General features: G+C 40.4%; 1 protein-coding gene across 1 annotated transcript; it reads right to left on the bottom strand.

The window, feature by feature from the left end:
- Positions 1-397: 397 nt before the first annotated feature.
- akirin2 (akirin 2) lies at positions 398-20,607 on the bottom strand. Its single transcript, XM_060849746.1, has 5 exons — positions 20,012-20,607; positions 15,375-15,518; positions 5,392-5,544; positions 3,372-3,443; positions 398-1,807 (listed from the first exon to the last, which is right to left on the bottom strand). Exons 1-5 carry the CDS (start codon positions 20,184-20,186, stop codon positions 1,797-1,799), a joined length of 555 nt encoding a protein of 184 aa, XP_060705729.1. The 5' UTR covers positions 20,187-20,607; the 3' UTR covers positions 398-1,796.
- Positions 20,608-20,675: the final 68 nt, after the last annotated feature.

A 20,675-nucleotide genomic window follows, 5' to 3' on the forward strand; every position in this document is an offset into this window, starting at 1 on the left:
CACCCTTGTGCATTCACCATGGCACCCAAGAGCAGCAGTGAAGCAAATAAGTGCATTCACCATTAGCACTCCTCACTAAGGTAGATGAAGTTATTTTCATGTTATAGTTTATTTCTTGCTTTTATTATTTTGATATTTAAGTCATTTACTTATCTTATTTTACCTTAACCATGTGTATTTGCAGTTTAAAAAAAAAAGTGTCTTGAAAATGTTTTTTTTGGGTCCAGAAACTGATTAATTCACTTTCCATTATTTTTCATGGAGAAATAGTTTCACAATCCGAACAGCTTCCTGGAATGAATTAAAGTCGGAATCCAAGGCACCACTGTACTTAGAATCCTGTTCAGTATATTCTTCAGAATTTTAAACAGTAATTCTTAGAACTGGATGTAAACTTTTTTATTGTCAACTAAATTCCATTACACTACAAAGAACAGTAAAATAATGGTACATCAAAATGCAGAAATAAACTTTGAAAGACTGCCAGAATAAATAAAATTTACTATTTTCCAAAAAAATTACTATGAAGCTTCAGTTACCCCTTCCAAGCCCCTCTTAATTCTTCTTGAAAAAGCTCGTTTCTGAGCACTTTGTTTAACAGGCACGATCACAGATACATGCAGGCAATCTCTCATACCATATAGTAGGGATAATTAAATCTCATCATTCAACATTCAAACTGATCTATTGCCTGCAGAAGTGTTGTAGTGCACAATGAGTTTTTGCAAATCTTTGCCCTCCAGCCATTTTAAAATCATAGGCCTGCAGACACTAAAAAGATCACCACTAACTGCTTCATCTTCACAGCTGCTCTCTTGGAAGCATGTTCACGTTCAGTTTTCTTGGATATAGGTAGTTTAGTAGATAATGTGACCTAGTTTTTTTGCAAATCATTTTCAAAATTCACTTGAATCACCACAGCAGTAAAGATTAGAAATCAACCTCAGGTTTTAGAAGAGTCTGATTTGTATCCTAGCATCCAAACAGTTTTTGGAATGCAACATTTTGATTTAACATATTTACTATTAACAAAGGTAAATGTCCAAAACAAAAACAAGGTCAAACTGCAGGCATGGCCTTTTGGGTGTCAGGAAAACAAAACAAGTTGCTTCAACTCAGTCAAGTTCAATGTTTGGATTCAAAACGTATGACTAGGTTGGAATTATTCTTCACTAATCAGTTTACATGAACATACTAAATCACATTAAAACAAGAAAGCTCACCTACAGATCTGATCGTGAACCTCAGTATTGTCAATATGAATTGGTTCTAAAACCAGGCAACAAAAAGCTGCCACTAATCCAGCTTGAGAAAATTTAAGAACACTTACACAGGTAATAGTAAGTTTAAAATCTCCTTGAACGCCTTTTGTAGCTAGAAGTCAAAAGTTTGCAAAAAAGGCTCATCATCAAAACCATACGGGACTGATTCTTCTAAAAGTCTGACATTTATGATACAATGCTGAAATTATATGCGAAGGGCTAATTCTGGAATACCAGTATTGCTCCTTTTAAAGTCATTAAAATCAAGGGAAAAGCTTTTTGGATTTTAACAATACAGCAAAATTTTAACAGGGAGCCACTGGTATATAAGTACAGGTAGCAAAGGTCCAATTAAGTGATGACATATCAGGGAGCACTCCAACAAACATACGCTGCAGAAAAGTGGTTGCCACTGACAAGCTGGAAACACCCTGTGCTCACAGGTGGTTAATATGGCACTGCTACAAGTCTCAGAGAAACAGCCAACTTGCAGTGTTCAAAAGGAAAGGGTACTCCGCAGAAATATGGGACAATTCAAGACACATCTGTGAATTAGAAGAAAATAAATGTCAAATAAAGGTTAAAAAGCTTCTAAATAGCACAATTTTCTATTTTAATGTGAGAGATAGAAGTTATGATTTATGTGTTACACAGAAAGCAATGTAACAAGATTTCCCCACCAACTACCACCGAACAATACACCAAATCAAGGTTTTTCTTCAAGGCTTAAAATTAGATAGCATTTAAAGCTATCAGCAGGAATAAGGTTAATGTATTTAGCATTCTTTAGAGTTTGGAATAAACCAAATATCTGAAATTATACTACAGATGCTGTAAAATAAAAAAATGGCATTTTTTAAAAGAGGTGCTGCCTCAGCACCAGGGTCCCAGGTTCGATTCCAGCCTCAGGTGACTGGTCATGCTAAATTGCACAGAGTGTTCGTTGCAGTAGTCAGAGAAATGGGTCTGGGTGGGTTACCCTTTGGAGGTTTGGTATGGACTGGTTGGGCCAAACGGCCTGTTTCCACACTAAGGAATCTAATCATTTTTGTCTACACTCGACAAGAGTAGTTACTTGTGGTGAAGGCCAGTACAAATGCAAACTATTGAGAGCACATACCATGCACTTTGCCCTATGGAGGTGTACAGCATGCTCTTGTAAACCAATAATTCTTCTGTTAGAAGAAAAAAAATCACAATGCCAGGTATAGTTCAACAGGTTTATTTAGAAGCAGGAGCTTCTGGATGCAGCTCCTTCATCAAGTGGTTGTCAGCCACCTGATGAAGGAACAGTGCTCCGAAAGCTTCTGCTTCTAAATAAAACCGTTGGACAGTAACCAGGTATGGAGAGATTTTTAAACTTTGTACACCCTAGTCCAACAGCACATCCAAATCCATTAAAGTTGTAATTGCAATTTTTGCATTGTGCTACTGCACAGTTTCACATTGCCAGATACATCAATATCATTCCATCAAGTAAATGGAAGGAAGGGATATAGCTGGCAACAAGCTGAACATACATAGGCACTGTAGAGATAAAGTTCAGACATGCTGATGATCATTTACAGAATTAAGTCCTACAAGGCTAGAAGTTCTGGTTTAGTACACAATCACCAATATTTCTAAAATAAAGAAACAGCATCAATTTGCTTTGGACATATATTTGCTTTAAAAGTATGTGGACCTGCAGATTTAAAATAGTGCACTAGAGAAATCAGGTCTGACAGTAACTATGGAAGAGAAACAGAATTAACAATTCTGACGATTCCTTCAGAACTCCAAAAGTAGTCATATTAGACTCAAAAGGTTAATTCTGTCAGGCCTACTAAATTCACCATGTCTTTCTAGAATACTGTCAAGCCAACATTTTTAAAATTTAGCTCTCTGTCCCTAATAACTAAAGGTGTTCTGTTAAGGTGGCACATGACTGCAAACAAAACAATGGGTTTCAGCCTTACTTTCGAGAAACATGCATCTAAAAACTTCAAAGGCATGCCACCTTTAGATGCAGCATTGAGAAACATTCAATGCATCTAAGCTGATCATGTCCCCTTAGACTAGGGGTGGCACAAACTGAAAGATGACATTAAAACTGATCTGTATACGTACAGCTTGCAGGTTGTTCTCCATATCGTCGCATTATCTGGTCATGTGTGAACTTCACAAAAGTATCATATTGTTCTGAAAAACATTCAAATCAAATCAACGTCTCTAAAAAGACTGTCTAACCATGCAATGCATAAAAAAAATTGATTAAAGATATACTTAGGATTTCATAAATTTTACATGCCAATTGTACACTTAAAAATGAGCATGGACTGGCAAAGCATGGCAGTATTCTTCCCCATTCCACTGATTTTCTAATATCAGTGCTTCATTTTGTCCATTACAGAGATGAAAGATGATACCACAAATTGTAAATCAGCTACATCCAAAAAAATTATCCACCAGCAAAATTAGTTGAACACCATAAGAGTATAGCAAACCTCATTAACCAGCATTTATGCAACCAGGAATGAACCAGTTGATCAAGTATTCCAGTTGAACGAGAAGTCACAATGTAAAATCACTAAGTAATAGAAACATGCGGGGGTATACACAACTATTAAGTTACCTACTGCATAAAAATCACTTGAATAAATGCAACTTTGTCTTAAGAATTTAAGAGACAGCCTTCACTCTCCCTCAAACGACTACTCGGACATAGTGGTGATAAAGAAAATAGGTATATAAAACTGTGCTGGTTCATCCAGAGTGCCAGTTAAAACAAAGCTTGCTAAACATCTTGCTTTCAGGATGTCTCGCTCATCCATTCACAGTCAAGTCCAAGTCAAGAACCACATCCAGCAGAATAAAAGCCCGAGGCCTTAAACATGTACAGAACAACTTCGATTATCTGAACGAAATGAGCAAGTAGTACTTTGTTTGGATAACAGATTGGTTGCATATGAACTGTTTTGTGGGACCTTGAGATCTTGCTCAGATAATTAAGGTTGTCCTGTACTTATGACTGGTTAGTACCCCTACTTTTCTTGCTCCATAATCTGATCCGCTCCCACTCCCTAACTCTTAGATGTTGTACTTTGCCATTAACAAAAACAGTAAATTCAAATCCATTCTGTTCTGTTTACCATAAAGCTATTACATAATCACAATTCTATATTTCCCCACACTATCAAGCCTGATCCAGGAATTATTCAAAGTTAAAAATCACAAAACTAGCTTTGAGTGCTGCTCCTTCATCAAGTGGCTGTGGAGAATAAGACCATGTTCAGAATTTATAGCCAAAGAAGTCCAGTGTCATGGAGATGGGATATAGTAAACAATCTTAGATTAAAACTTTCATCTTTTATGATGGATATGCTAGCCACTGGATCTTTGATATGTAAATCCCAGCACTTTTTAAAGTTACATTCTCAAGACAGCTCAGATGTGTGTGTTAACAGAGTGGCGGAGCAGAAGCTGATAATTAAGCTCAGAACCCAAGAGAATGGCCTCAACCTGGACCTTGGGTTCATGTCACTACAGGTGATCCCACTGCTCAATACACACACACCCACATACTCACCCATGCAGACCCTCCTCACATGCATACATACTACACCGCCCCCCCCCCCAACCACACTGCCATGCACCCTCACAACCCACACACTTAACCAAGCTTACACCATCACATGCACAATCTGTCACTCCTACATCCACACACACCAGTTTATGGGGTGAATGTTTTTGCAGAATTCCAGTTATTGAGCAAAATAAAATGTATGAATCCATGTAAAACTCAAACTATACAGAGGATCTGTCAGTCTGACACAGCACTGGGACAGAGTGAGACACTGACCTTTTGCTATAAATTCTGTGTCTTATGATCTTATACTCCACAACCACCTGATGAAGGAGCAGCGCTCTGAAAGCTAGTGCTTCCAAATTAACCTGTTGGACTATAACCTGGTATTGTGATTTTTACCTTGGTACACCCCCAGTCCAATATTGGCACCCCCAAAATTGTAGATCTTTTAAAAGAGGTGCCAAGACTACCACAATGTAGTTAGAAGGAATTCAGTATTTGTCTTTATATTCTTATTGGATATTGCACTTGACCAAATGTCAACAGCCCACCCAAATTTACCTGCCAGCTTTGAGTCCAGTATTTCCTCATACTCCTCACGGATCTTCTCTTCACGCTCTTTAATCAGGCGTTCACAGATTATTCCAACTTGCCTCAAGGTGAAGAGCGGCTGATCTTTCTTTGACTGTGGTGACAATGATCCAGATGAAGTACCTGTGGTTTAAGAGAAAACAAAAAAAGTTAAAATCAACAATGAAGTAAGTGGAAAAGCCGAAAGTGCTTAAAGTCAGCTAGCAGCCAAGAGTGAACATTTCCCCACTTTCTTTCCACGCTGCTCCTATTGACAAGTGATTACAGAGGGCCAAAGCTAATTCCCAAAGCAGCAGAGCATAAATGATGTCTAGCTCTCCACTGCAATCTGCCACTTATCCCAGGAGCTTGTGGTATTCTGCAGCGAGGACAATAAAATGCCAATTGCATTGAGTGTTTTGGGACTATAATTTAATTATTCATAATCAAACAATCCAAATGTACTTCACAGAAGCAAGAAAGTATTGCCACATTAGGAGATATACCTTGTTTAGCTAAAGCACATTTCATTAGCTAGAATTCACCAATGTAACTGACAAATTGAGGACACTACTTCTAAAGCACAAACTTTTAAAACATGTTGGCTGTAATGCAATTCCATCAACAATAAGCGCTGTTTCCAAAGTGCGATACTTCTATAATGTTTTTGTGCAACATTACAAATCACATTATGGAAGAACTACCTGTACTAGCTCAATGAAAAATTTGTCAAAAAAGTAGAGAATGTTCTTAAAGAAAGAAACCAATGTTATGATTTGGAGGTGTAGGGAGAGAATTCGAGATTGGAGCCTTGGCACCTGAAGGCACAGCCCTCAAAATGCCTGGGAATCCAAATAAAGGCCATAGTTAGAGGATCACACCTCTCAGAATCTTGAGATCTGGAGATTAAAGGAATTCAGGAAGCAAGAGCAGATACTGTATAGGAATTATTACTAGAGAAAAAATGCAAAGTAACCTAATGGGACTAAAAACCATCAACCTGATCAGATGTGTTTTAAAAGGAAGCTACTAGAGACAATGGATGCATAGGTTGCAGTCTCCTAAAAGATTGTTAAGTCCCAGATGATTGGAAAACTGCCAATGTAACACCTTTTTAAAAAAAAGGGAAGGAGACAAAAGGCCAGTTGGCTTAATGCCCATTACTGAGAAAAAACATACAATCCATTATAGAGAATATAACAAGCAGAACATTTAGAAAAGCACATAGTCATACAGCACAGAAACAGACGCTTCAGTCTAACCAGTCCATGTCAAACAATCCCAAATTAAATTAGTCCCAACTGCCTGCACCTGGCCCAAAGCCCTCCAAACCTTTCCCATTATATACTTAATTCAGCATTTTTCAAATGGTTTAATTATGCCCACACCCTCCTCCACCTCAGGAGGTTCATTCCACACATGAACATGTCAAAGATTTGCCCCATATCTCAAATTTCCCTCCTCTCACCTTAAAAGTATGACCTAGTCTTGAAATTCCCCCATCCTAGAGAAAGTAAGATACCTACCACTAGCCTTATCTATATCCCTAATTATTTTATAATCTATGAAGTCCACCTCTCAACTTCCTACACTCAGAGCAAGCTCGTTCTAGGGAGTAGTAAACTAATGTTTATCAGGACTGTTTCTCCGTTTTGGACTGAATAATGTCTGGTATCCACAGGTTTTCCTGCCTCTTTATAACTCAAAACCTTCCAGTCCAAGTCTGAGAACCCTCCCAGCTTACAATCCTTCCTATAGCAGGGCAATCAGACTGGACACTATTCCACAACAGGGTCCCCAGCATCCTGCACAACCTCAACGTGACTTCTCAACTCCTCTACTCAAAAAGAAAGAGAGAGCAATGAAAGTACCTTAACTACCCTGACTACCGGTGATGTAAACTTCAAAAGAATTATGTACTAACTCCTTGGTCCCTCAACACAACCTAAAGGCTCTATTAACTGTAGAAGTCTCCCTTTTGTGCTGTACCAAAATGCAATACCTTGAACGCAGCCTGCCATTTTTCAGCTCATCACCATAGGGTCAATCTTAAATCTTTTCACTGTACTATTACTATATCACCAATTTTGGTAGAGTCCACAAGCTTACTAACCATGCCTTTTAAATAAAAAGGATTTGGATGAGAATATAAATGACAAAAGATGACCCAGACCCAAACCCACTGGTGACAGGCCTCCAGTCTGAAAAGCAACCTTCGACGACCACTGTTTCCTATCATTGAGCCAATATTGTATCCATTTGGCAGCCATCCCGAATCCCATGTGACCTAACTTTACTCAGTCTACCATGCGGAGCTTTGTCAAAGGTTTTACTAAAGTCCAAATAACACACATCTACCCTCAATTGTTTTAGGTAGCGTGCTGAAAAAACTAAAGTTTGTGAAGCACAATGATCAAACAGTCAGCATGACTTCATGAGATGAAAATAGTGCCTGATAAATTTTGCTACGATTTGAACTAACAAGCAGGATAGATAAAGATTAAGGACTGGATATAATTCAGAAAGTATTTGAATAGGTACAACAAAGCTACGTCAGAAAAACAGACCATGTTGCTGGAGGTAGTAAAATAGCATGGATAATGGATCAGTTTTTTAAAAAGATAATTGGGATAAGGACATAACAAATGGGCAAAAGTATGTGGGGTTTGGGAGAAAGAAGAGTGAATATCAAAGAGACCAACAGCAGAAAGATACAGAACAGGGGGATTTGAGAGTATATCTATATTAAACAAGGCACTAGTCAGACTACAGACGGTTTACCACTTGAGTTTTGGGTCCCTTCTCCAAGGAAAAATATACTGATATTGGAGGCAATCCAGAGAAGGTTCACTGGGTTGATCCCATGTGTGGAAAGATTCTTTAAGTAGAGTACACTGGGCATGTAGTCTTTGGAATTTAGAAGAATGAGAAGCAACCTTACTGAAACATACAAAAAAGGTTCTTAGGCTACTTAGCAAACACATGAAGAGGTTGTTTCCCCTTGTGGGAGTGAGTGTCTCAAACCAGAGGGCATAATCTCAGAATAGGGGGTCACCTATTTATAACCCACAAGGACCTTCAGAAGTAGAAAAACAGTGGAATTCTTAATGAAAGATGGCTGGGTCTTTACATATTCTAGATAGTGACGACTATCAAAGATCAGCAGCACAACCAAAATCTCTAACTGAGAGCAGACTGGATATCTTAGTGTCTGTCCAAATCATATTGGGAAAAGTAAATGCTTTGCTCTGTGACCCAGAATTTTGCTTGTTGTTTTAACAGTTTTTTTCCTGAAGATTACAAATTTAGATAAATTCATTCCTCCCCCACTCCCTACCAGATTTTTAAAAATAGCTTACTCTCTAGGTGGCATTAGAATGGATTTCTAAGTCAGTCATGAATATGGCACAGAGATACACAGTAGCATAACAACTGCTAAATGGAAACCTGGCTTCAACCAGGCAAAAAGTGCTAACTCAGCATTAGAGTTCAGGTAGTTCTCACACAGGACAGAGGGGGAGAAAGGTGTTAAAGTGGAGCATTATCAAAAAATTACAGCTGAGGGAAAATATGATGTACAAAAATGAATTAAACAGAAGTGTTGAGCTCAGAAATAAAACTAAGGAGCATACCATAAAACTCCAAATAGAAGGGAAGAGAAAAACAGATCTGTAGAAAATCTGAGTGCAAAATCAAAGTGGTAATACATTTGATGATTTCAATGACCTCACAACTGGAATGTAGTGTGAAAGCACAGGATGGCATAGCTCTTGAACAACATTCAAGAAACTTATTTAAGTCCCCCTTTTTAAAGTGCAAAGCTGTGGAAATGCATGAGTTGTGGCGAGATTGAATAGTGATCACAATAGCTGTACTTAGCATTATGGAAAATGAATAAATAAGCTTTACAAAAAATCCTGTAGATTGAAACAAAAGCAGCAGGTTGGTTGAAGGCATTCAAAAGGGAGATTCTAAAGGCAATGCAGACATGTCCTGTCAAAAAAAATAGATTGTACTTCTAAACTTAGAACACCTTAGTGAATAAAAAAAAGTACAAGACAAAAATCGAGAAAGCAAGCTATGGCAGTTGTAAAAAAAACTGAATGTTGAAAACTGAAGTAAGGATGTGAAAAATATTAGTAGGGAACAACCAAGAAAATCTGAAGGAAGGTCACTTGGAGGTAACATTTTCAGTCAAGTTCTCCACAGATGCTGCTAGACCTGCTGAGCTTTTCCAAAAGTGTTTAGGATTTTAGTTTTTAGAAAGAAATATTCTATGTTGTTTTATTGATATTTTAAGAACAAGAGAATTTCATTGGAAAGAATTGGGGCTTATAGAAATGTAAGCATTAACTTTAAGTGAACGCAGATGCTGTGCTCAGGGTTCCTGAGTACTTTGTTTGCATCATCCCTATCCTTGCGAAGATATTCTCATTAAAAGGAATGTGAAATATTGGATAAAATAAGCACAACGCGAAAGGTAGTTCCTGAGGGACTGATATTCCTTGAAGAAAATCATAAGTGCCATATGGATTGCATCCCAGGCTGTTAAAGGGAAACCAGGGAGGAAATAACAGATGCTGAGGATCATTTTCCATTCTTCGTTAGATACAGGATGTACCAGTAAACTGATGGTCAAAAGAACATTAAATAAATTGTACAAAAACAATGAGGGAGGGGTCAAATAATTACTGGCCTGTCAGGCTGATCTTGGTGGTGGGGCAAATCATTCATATCTATTCTAAGACATGATAATCCATGCCTTTCTAAGTGAGAGTTTAAATCTGGGACAGTTAACATGATTTGATGGGAACGTCACGCTTTAAAAGGTAGTAATTGGTGGATGTTTTATCAAATGGAAAAGTGAACTGTGGTGTGCCACTAGTAAGTGTTTAGTCCCTTGCTGTTTGTTGTGTGTTAATATTTGAATTTCAAATATACCAGTCACACCTCAATTTTCAGACAAGAAAAACTGGCCACATGAGTAGAAGTGGATGGTTGTCAAGCCCAGAATAACTATCAATGATTTGGTGGAGTGAGCAGTTTTAAATGACATTAAGTTCCAATGTACAGAAGTAAATGTGGCAATATCATGGGGGAAAAACAAAGCTCAGGAGTATACCATGGATAAAGAGGACATTGAGGGGCCGAGGAAGTGAACTGAGAGACCTTGAAATACATTGTCACAGGTCCTTGAAGGTGGTGAGACAGGGAGATAAGATTGTTAGAAAGCAAAACAATGCTTTCTTCCACTGCACAATACAAAAAAGGAAAAGTGGTGGATGTAGCATTTTAATTGTGTATATCACTGGTTAGGTTGCAAGTGGACTTTTGTATACATTTCTGCTCACAATATTACAGTAAGGACATAATTGCTCTGTAGAGAAAACAACAAGATTCACAAGTTTTTTTTAGATTAGATTGCTTACAATGTGGAAACAGGCCCTTCGGCCCAACAAGTCCACACCGACCCGCCGAAGCGAAACCCACCCATACCCCTACATTTACCCCTTACCTAACACTACGGGCAATTTAGCATGGCCAATTCACCTAACCTGCACATCTTTGGACTGTGGGAGGAAACCGGAGCACCCGGAGGAAACCCACGCAGACACGGGAGAACGTGCAAACTCCACACAGTCAGTCGCCTGAGGCGGGAATTGAACCCGGGTCTCTGGTGCTGTGAGGCAGCAGTGCTAACCACTGTGCCACCGTTTGTTGGCAGGTGAAGAAAATTGCAACTTTTGAGGAAAGATAAAACAACTCTAGTCTATTCTTCAAACAGAATGTCATCCCGCTTTCCCCCTTCAGTTGAAGCAAAATGCTCAGTGTGGTTTTACTTCCATTTTTATTCCAGCCCCTGGAGGGAGACAGCATGACCGCCCATGTGCACAGGGACAAGTTCAGTCTTTTCTGGAACAGCAGTTTTTCAATGAACTACATATTCGTTTTATAGGGAGGAGCATCCAGATAAGGCAACTACATATTGATTGGGTGACTTATAATCAGCAAGTGTCAATAGTAAAGATTAAACCATCTGCTATTACACAATGAATAACTGACTTCACAATGAATACTTTTCACCTTGTTAAACTGACCTCATATGCTGAATGCTTCCAATATTGTTAAATGGCTCTCTACATAAGGAATGCTTTTCCACCTGGTTAAAGCATTACCCTTGCCTGAGCACCCTTTGTTAACTAAGTTATCAGATGAGACATGGTCAGCTGAATCTTGTAAAACAAAACTCAGAACTCAACTCTTCCCCTGCCTGCTTACACCCTATACACATTCTCAAGAGACTGCTGAAGTGGCAGTTAAGAAAACAGTTGAGAGGTCTAACTAGACTAGGCAGAAACATTCAGTTTCCCTACCAGACAGATCAATTACTGGGGAATGCCTGGGATCATTGGTGAATGGATGAGACAGGGGCAAAAAAAAAGAGGAAAGCAAGATTTTCCCAGGATGGCACTTTGCTGGAGTGCTCTGCCTGGTTGTGAAGATAGAAACCCCTCAACAAATTTAGATGGTGCATAGATCTGCAGGTTACTGGGTTTTAGGTGGAAGGAATTAGAATGGGCAGTTTTTTTGGCCAGAACAGAATGGGCTAAATGGTCACTAACAGTAAAAGATTTTGAACTCAACTCCTGCTTTTTGATTTATTCAAACATTAAAAGTTATCACATGTACAGAATTTTAAAAAGTGACCTGCTATATTGATATGGTTAAGGATCCTATATACGACACCTATCAGTGACATTTTGCTTTTCAAAATTAACCCAGTCAGGCAAGTTTGATACACCCCAAACCAGGTAGGATTTGAAGCTTAACCTTTCTGGCCAAGGTCGGACACTAATGTAATTCTCCACTATTTACATCCTTGTTATTGCTCACTTCTATCTTCTGAGCTGGGACATGGAGATCACTAACCATGCCAGCACTTATTGCCATCCAGTTATCCACAGGGTAGTTAGCCTGGAGTCACACATAGGTTCAAACAGGTCCTTTAGAAAAGGACTTGAAGCAGAAAGCTTTCATTTCACAACATGGCTACATGGTCACCATTATGTCAGCTTTGAAGTTCAGACTTTTAATCATTAAAAATTCCACCATCTGTCGTGGTACCAACATCTGCAGAAAATTAGACCAGGGTTCTTGCTTACTAGCCCACTGATCTCCTCTTAGACCACTACTGTCAAGACCTCATGTCTTTATCCCTTCTTCAAACCCTTCTGAATTAGGTAGATTAGGAAAAAAACTGAACACTGCAGATGCTGGAGGTCAGAGCTGAAGAGCATGGTGCTGGAAAAACACAGCCAGCCAGTCAGGCAGCAGAATAGATGTTGAGCATAAGCCATTCATCAGGAATCAGAAATGTTCTCTCCACCCTGGAGGCTCTCTGCCTCCATTCCTGATGAAGGGCTTTTGCCTGAAACATTGATTTTCTTGCTCCTCTGATGCTGCCTGATCTGCTGTGCTTTTCCAGCACCACTGATCTAGACTCTGGTTTCCAGCATCTGCAGACCTCACTTTTGCCTAGTTTGAAATGTTGGTCATGGACTAGAGAATAGATTTCAAAATCTGAGCTAGAGATGGGGTGACAGGAACAGATAGTTTGCAGTAAAGATGCAAATCCTGGAAGTTCTTCAAAACAATGATGTTGTCTCTATTTAAATGCTTTGATTGTCTGAGCTGTAACTTTCAAACATGAGCAGAAGTTTTCAGAGAAGGTTGGATGATTGGCCCTGAAGCAACTTCAGATGCTTTTTAACTCTATAAAAAACTTTAAAGTATCAACTAAACAGGTAAAAGGAAAACTTGTATAATTAAAACACTAACAGCACACTGACATACACGGAGTGTCCTCTTCATTTGTTTCTATTTGTGCCAACTAGAAACTGTTGAAGGCAGCTTTGAATTCTCTAATTGCCATTTTCCCTACAAAGACCATACTTGCTAGTGCATTCATGTTTCTACATTTTGTCTGCTGCAACACTCATGATATTATCCACATCACTAACCTGTTGCATTTCTTGAAAGAGGACAAGACACTTTCTAAATATCCTCCCACAGAATTCTACGCTGACTCAACAGTCCTAGTTGTTTCATTTACAAGGACACTAGTCACAGTATTGCCCAGGTCAAGATTATCCCAACGTAGCAGCTTCCTCTTTCCACTACCATGCTAGTGTCAGAGCTTGAGGATTTGAAACCCATATTTGTTGCCCCATAGAACTAGTATTCACAGCATATACGGACCTCTTGTCCGAGACAGCCTTTGCCAATGTATCCAAGCAGAAATCCAGAAATTTCAGCATGTACAGTGCTGAATTTAGTACTATCCCTCTAGTTGTTCATTCTTCTGTAGCAGAACCTCAGATCTACTTATGTAGGCAGTATTCACGTAGGTAACATTAGGATTCTTCTTCACTTATACAAGTTGCTGAAGCCCGGTTCACTCAACCTCGACACTGGGCAAGCAACACAATCTTCAGCACTTACTCTGAAGGCTGCACAGATTAGTGTCCATAAAACATCCACTCTTTCCATATTGAAAACTGGTATAGTGGTAAGTTAATGCCACCTGGAGCATGGTACAGTGCTCAGATTTGCTCATCTTATGGCATCCTGGCTCATCCCAACAGGTTGCAAAAATCTTGCTCCCATTGGGTAAGTTTGCAAAAGCTGAAACCGCTTCAGTGTCATCATCCAAATCCCTATATCTGCCTCACTTGGAAGTCACACCCTTTATCCCTAACTACAGTCCAAGCCTTTAGTACTTCACCTAAGGAGGTGACTACTGAATGGAACAAATTGCCCAAGACTTTTCCCCTCCCTAATGCATCATAGCAAAACGTTTAACACTAGCTCTTTAAAGTGAAACCCTCAGGTTGCAAATATGGTTACTGTGGATCATAATTGTGTCCACCAGCTCCCACAATTCACCTGCCCATACACATTTAACTAGTGTATCAAGTTTAGATATATCACTATAATGAATATCCAGTTAAACAAGTATTACATCATCTTCATCTAGTTTGTGCTGTTCCAGTCTAAAGGAAAATTTAGATTTCAACTGGCTCACCAATTAATTCTTTGAGACTGCGGTTCTCATCGTCTTAGTCTTTCATGTCACTCCTAACCTTGTCAAAGGCTAGAACAGCACCTCCATCCTCACAGACATTTACTAACCATATTAATCCACAATTTTGATGTTTCCCAATTAAAGTAAATTATTCTTGAAGGAGTTTGAAAATAAATGTTTGCGTTGCCTTCCTAAGTTAATATAGCAGTTAAAACACTAATAATTGCTAGTGACCTTGTCATTTCACATCATTCTGTACTGCCATTAGCAGAAAAACTGGGTAGTTAAGTTCAACTTGAAAATTATAATTTTGTTGTTGAAAACTACTCTTGTTGTTCTTCTACAAGTTAATTCAACTTGTGTGCACAGGAGCAGCTTGTAATGTCACCCCATTTCCATGAAGTCAGTTGTAGCAGTAAATTACTGTTCATCTTAAATTATGAAGTAACATTCAAATAAAATCATGATCATTTGTAGATCTGAAATAACTGCTATCTAAGCCAATACTAGCTGTGATGCACAAAGTTATTGCCCAGCATTCAGTTCTGCTCTATGATCTCATACAAAAAAAATGTATCTGCCATGTAACTTTGAAGGTACATAAAGTTGTGAAACAGCATATATTTCTTGCATAAAAGGAAACCCATTCCAAGGACAATGCTTTAAGATATCAAGCCTCCAAGTCCACTTATAAATTCGTCAGTAATTAACACATTGCTTTGCATCCTGACTGCTATTTGATTCCAGTAATCATTCCAAAAATGTCAACTGCTGAAGCATACAGGTCACAACAGTTTTTGTTTAACCATACAGATAACTACAGTAAACTCCATCAGTAACGTAGACCTTAACTAGGAACCTGGATTTCCACACTGAACACTGCACATACCTTGCAAAGCTGGTCCATTTAAAATTGGAACATGAGTCTGTGTATCACTTGAACAACTTCCCTCAGTTTGATGCAGGAAGCTTTCTAAATGCCTCCTCTTCTGAATGCGTTTGTACTCCTGTTTTATGTTGTAGAGAATTTGCTCTGGAAGAAAAACACAAAAAGTCTTTACAACTGAAAGAAGCACTTTAAAGCACATTGCATTCAAGCAAATTGGAGGTTCTGTCAGCAAACTATATAAATGCCTTGAGATTCAAAGTTTTCACAACAGTAAAAACTATCTGTAAAAAGGTTTAGCCAGTTTGCTTCAGATAATTGCATATTAACTATTAATGATGCAATTAAATCCTGAAAATTATGCAAACTAACATACTTTATATTAAGATCGATTTGTCCAATTGTGTGAAGATAAAGTAATTGGTGCAATCAATGCAATGTCAATGCCCTGCCTCCTTTATTATTCCAAGCTAGAGAGATGTTGTCTCTTATGTAACTGAACACAACAGATACCTTTAAAAAAAAAGGGTCAATCACCTTCATACTCAAATGGTGAAAAAGGGAAGTCACAATCAAATGTTTCCCTGGTGTCTGCTGTAACCAGTCAATAATGATCTTTCTACAAAGTAGAATTTAAAAGCTTTCTTACATGAAGAGATTTGGTCCAAAAAAATAATGATATGACATTTTACATTGCAGTCACATTCCTGCCTATCAATCATGACCCTGGTGCAGACCAGTATCTATAGCTACAGACAGAGCTGCTTTTAATATCTTATGTATACTAATGCCTTAGATATAGAACACATTACAAGTACAATCAATTGTAATACTAATGCAAGCTATCCAACAGTTTCAGGAAAGATTGTAGGCTGCTTGTAAGACTTTCAATCCAATTCGCTAAATTTATCTTGCTGCTTCATTCACACTTTGATTTGGAAGGTTGGGACACATGCCCTGACGCTAATTCGTGAACAGAAATAAAAGCATAAACCCAGGCTTCTTGATCATTTGTTAGTATATCCATTGGAAAATGTAGATCAACAAGCAAATTGAGGATCAGCTTGTTCATGATGCTTTCTGCAAGGAGTTATCTACTGGAACTCAAGCTGACAGATGAATGGTCACATGACTATTGCTCTGAATAACATCCTTTGTTCATAGCAAAATTAGAACAAGGTACGCATTAATAGTATGATCGCAACAGAAGACAACTTTGGATGGGCATTTAGGAAGCTATAAAAGTGCATGCAACTGAATTCCACTTATTTGGCAGTAATGAAAAATGTAAACAGACCACACACCAAAGATAGATCTCAATGATCAAATAAGTGCTAACATATACATACAGTGCAGGCAAGAAATGGAAGTTAAATGCTTTATTTTTAAAACCACTGTCCTTCACAACACTTTTTAACGTGTTCCCAGCCAGAACTGAAGGAGTGTGGAGAAGAGATAAGTAAAGCTTTTGGATGACAATATGGATTGGTAGCAGATGAAATTCAACCCTGTACAAATGTGAGATTTACAAGAGCTGGGAGATTATGTTGGGGCAGTACAGAACTTCAGTTAGGCCACAACTTAAGCTCTGTGTACAGTTCAGATCATCTCACTATAGGATGTATTGCACAGGTGGTGGTGGGGATTCACTAGGATGGGCCAGAGTATTTTAGCCATAGAGACACTGGTTAGCCTCAGGTTATTCTCGTTTGCACAGCGAAGGCAGAGGGAAAACCTGCTGAAAATGTGTTGCTGGAAAAGCGCAGCAGGTCAGGCAGCATCCAAGGAACAAGAGACTCGACGTTTCGGGCATAAGCCCTTCTTCAGGAATGAGGAAAGGGTGTCTAGCAGGCTAAGATTAAAAAGTAGGGAGGAGGGACTTGGGGGAGGGGCATTGGAGATGCTATAGGTGGAAGGAGGTCAAGGTGAGGGTGATACGCTGGAGTGGGGGCGGAGAGGTCAGGAAGACAGAGCTGAGTTCGACACATTTGACTGAGACAAGGTGGGGGGGAAGGGAAATGAAGAAACTGGAGAAATCGGAGTTCATCCCTTTTTCCTAGGCGGAAGATGAGGCGCTCTTCCTCCAACTATCATGTTGCTATGGTCTGGCAATGGAGGAGACCAAGGACCTGCACGTCTTTGGTGGAGTGGGAGGGGGAGTTAAAGCGTTGAACCACAGGGTGGTTGGGTTGGTTGGTCCGGGTGTCCCAGAGGTGTTCTCTGAAACGTTCTGCAAGTAGGCTGCCTGTCTCCCTAATATAGAGGAGGCCACATCGCTTTTATCTTAACCTGCTGGACACTTTCCTCATTCCTGAGGAAGGGCTTATGCCCGAAACATCGAGTCTCCTGTTCCTTGGATGCTGCCTGAGCAGCTGCGCTTTTCCAGCAACACATTTTCAGCTCTGATCTCCAGCATCTGCAGATCTCACTTTCTCCCAGAGGGAAAACATGACTGAGGTACATATGATTGTGAGGGGCATGGACATGATGGATAAGCAGCAGCTGTTCTGCTGAGCTGAAGGGTCAATAATGAACTGAGGGGCATAGTTTTAAAGTAAAGGGCAGGAGATTGAGGGAATGCCAGGGAACATTTTTGGTTAAGCAGTTGAAATGTCATAATTTAAAGGTTAAGTGATGAAAAAAGTGGGATTAGTGTAAATAGGTTGGGCAGACAATTGGACTAAATGGCCTCTTGTGCTATTTAGCAATGACCATTATTAATCCATCACATCAAATGAAATTTGAATTCAATTAAAAAATCTATAATGAAATGTTGGCCCAATGTCTAAGCTAGCCACTCTTAATTGTAATAGTTACCATTTGGTTCACTATTGTCCATCAGGAAAGGAAATCCACTATCCTTATAGAATCTGGTCTACATAAAACACTGGACCCACAGCGATGTGGTCAACTTTTAACTACCTTCTTAGCAACTGGGGGACAGGTAATAAATACTGGCAAAGATACCCACATCCTTTGATGGAATTAAAAGGAGACATTTCTGAACCCAAGACATCACAGGGTTAAAGTACAGGCAACCCATCTAACAAATTTGATGAGTTCTTGATGATAATACTGGATTGAAAAAAAAAGAATAATTTTTTTCAAAACAAACATCTGACAACAGAACAAAAAAGGTCTGGGTTTCACTTTCACTAATGAAAAATTTTCCTAGTTACCAATGCTGCTACCCGAGCAACCAGGGATTAACTAGGAGGGTAAACTGTGGATTTAGTCAACCCTCAACTTAGAAAGCACATTATATAACTTGCGTTGCAAAATGTAAAGAGCTAAAATGAGTAAAAAATTTGAAGTGAATATTGGAGTTACATTTAAATATTCTAGTTAATAGAAATAAAAGTGCTCAAAATCATTGCACATTAAGATGTGAAAGTTTAAACTAACAAGGTACCGAACCAAAAACTTAATAACAAAATGGCTGTCAAGAGCTTCACCACAAGAAAATAGTCTTAATAAATAGGTAAAAAAAAAAGCAATCAACTTAACTTTGAAAAATTTAGCACGTTGCCTTATTTGGAAATAAAGGAGTCCTGACCTTCTACAATACAGATCTGCATTCACACTAAGTGATTAGATATTTGTGCAAGTTTTTCAAAATTTGCAGAACACACCCTTAAAGTAAATGGTCTGAAAGGTAGTTACACAAGCTTCATACATCATTTCCTTTCTGGCTTAAAAGGTTACATGTTCAGCTAGACTCAATTTTAATAACAAATTGAAGCAGGGAAAAACAATTCTCTCAATGAGAAACACACTGCTTTCACTGCAGTCTCTAGGAAAAATGGTCAATCCCTTTGAGAAAGCCATTACGTCTTCCGCTAATCTCAGGCACAGATCAATAGGATTTAAATCATCCAGAAGGGATCTGTAAGGGTGGGGTACAAGGGGAAAACCGGAGATATTTGGGGGGGGAAAAGGGGAGGGGAGGGGGAGGGTGGTAGGGGTGTGGGCAGGAGAGAAATTGGACAGGGTGGCAGGGGAGACCAGATTTTTCGGTGGGGGGGGGGGGGGGGAGAGAAGAAAGAGATGAAGGGGGTGGATGGAGAAGAGGACAGGGTGGTGGTCATGGGAGGAGGGGGGGGTGTGGATGGAGAGAGAGGACAGTGGCAATGGGGGGAATATTGGGGGAAGAGGAGATAGTGAAGACAGGGTGACAGTGGATGGGGAGAGGGTGACAGTGGTGTTGTGAATGGGAGCAAGAGGACAGAGTGGCAGTGAGGGGGTATAGGGGGCAAGACGACAGTGTGAAGACAGGGTGACAGTGGGGGGGGGGCAAGACAACAGAATGAAGACAGGGTGACGGGGGTGGGGGGGAAAGAGGATGGTAGTGGTAGTGTGGGCGAAAGAGAGGACAGGGTAGCAGTGGTGGGGGGGGTGGGGGGGTAATGAGAGCGGGTGGAGGGGAAGAGGGAGGGGAAACGGAGAAGCGGATGTGAAGGGGTGAGGAGCACCTGAGCTGAGCCACACGCCCGGCTACAGAGCGGAATATGGGTGGGCGAGCCCAGGCGCCGCCCAGTCCCTCACTCCCCCCAGCGCCCCCTAAATCCCCTCCCTCCAGCCGCGGCCTCCTCCCCCTCCCCCTCCCCTTCCCCCTCGGGCCGGCACTGACACTGACTGACCTGTGGTGAGGTGGGGGGTGACCTCCCGGAAGGGGGACGGCTCCATTTTCAGGTATTTCTGCGGGGAAGCGGCCGAGTTGAGCGGGGTGCAGCGCCTCCTCTTCGGGGACTGTGACGAGGGGCTGAGCAGGGGATCGAAATCGATAGTCCTTTTGAGAGTGGCTCCGCAGGCCATGGCGACTGTGTGTGTCCGCCCGGAGTGGCAACGGGGGGGCCGAGAGAGAGAGAGCAGGAACGAAGGACGAACGGCCGCACAGAGTCACCGGTTTCTATTCACGGAAGAGGTGGTGGAAAAAGCCGGTTTGTCGATTCCTGGTGAAATAATGAAATAACACCTCCCTCGGCCGGAAAACGGTTGGTATCTCTCCTTCTTCCTTCCCCCCCTCCAAACACCACCGTCACCAAATAACAACAAACAACCTCCCCTCTCCAATATCCACCCGGGTTGATAGCGCCACTCGCCGCGGTTGTGCTGCAGCAACGGCCGAGTCGATATCGACCAGCAGCGGAGCGGATGGCGATGGATGATCTCTCTCTACCCCCCACTTCCAGCTCCTGCTGCTGCACCCTCTTGGGCTCCTTGTACCGTGATGGCGTCCCCGGCCACAATAAACAACGCCAGCCCCCTACGCGTCACTGCGCAGACGTCAGCCGGTCCGCGCCG

Source organism: Hemiscyllium ocellatum, chromosome 3 (assembly GCF_020745735.1).
Source record: "Hemiscyllium ocellatum isolate sHemOce1 chromosome 3, sHemOce1.pat.X.cur, whole genome shotgun sequence".
Taxonomy (NCBI): Eukaryota; Metazoa; Chordata; class Chondrichthyes; order Orectolobiformes; family Hemiscylliidae; genus Hemiscyllium; species Hemiscyllium ocellatum.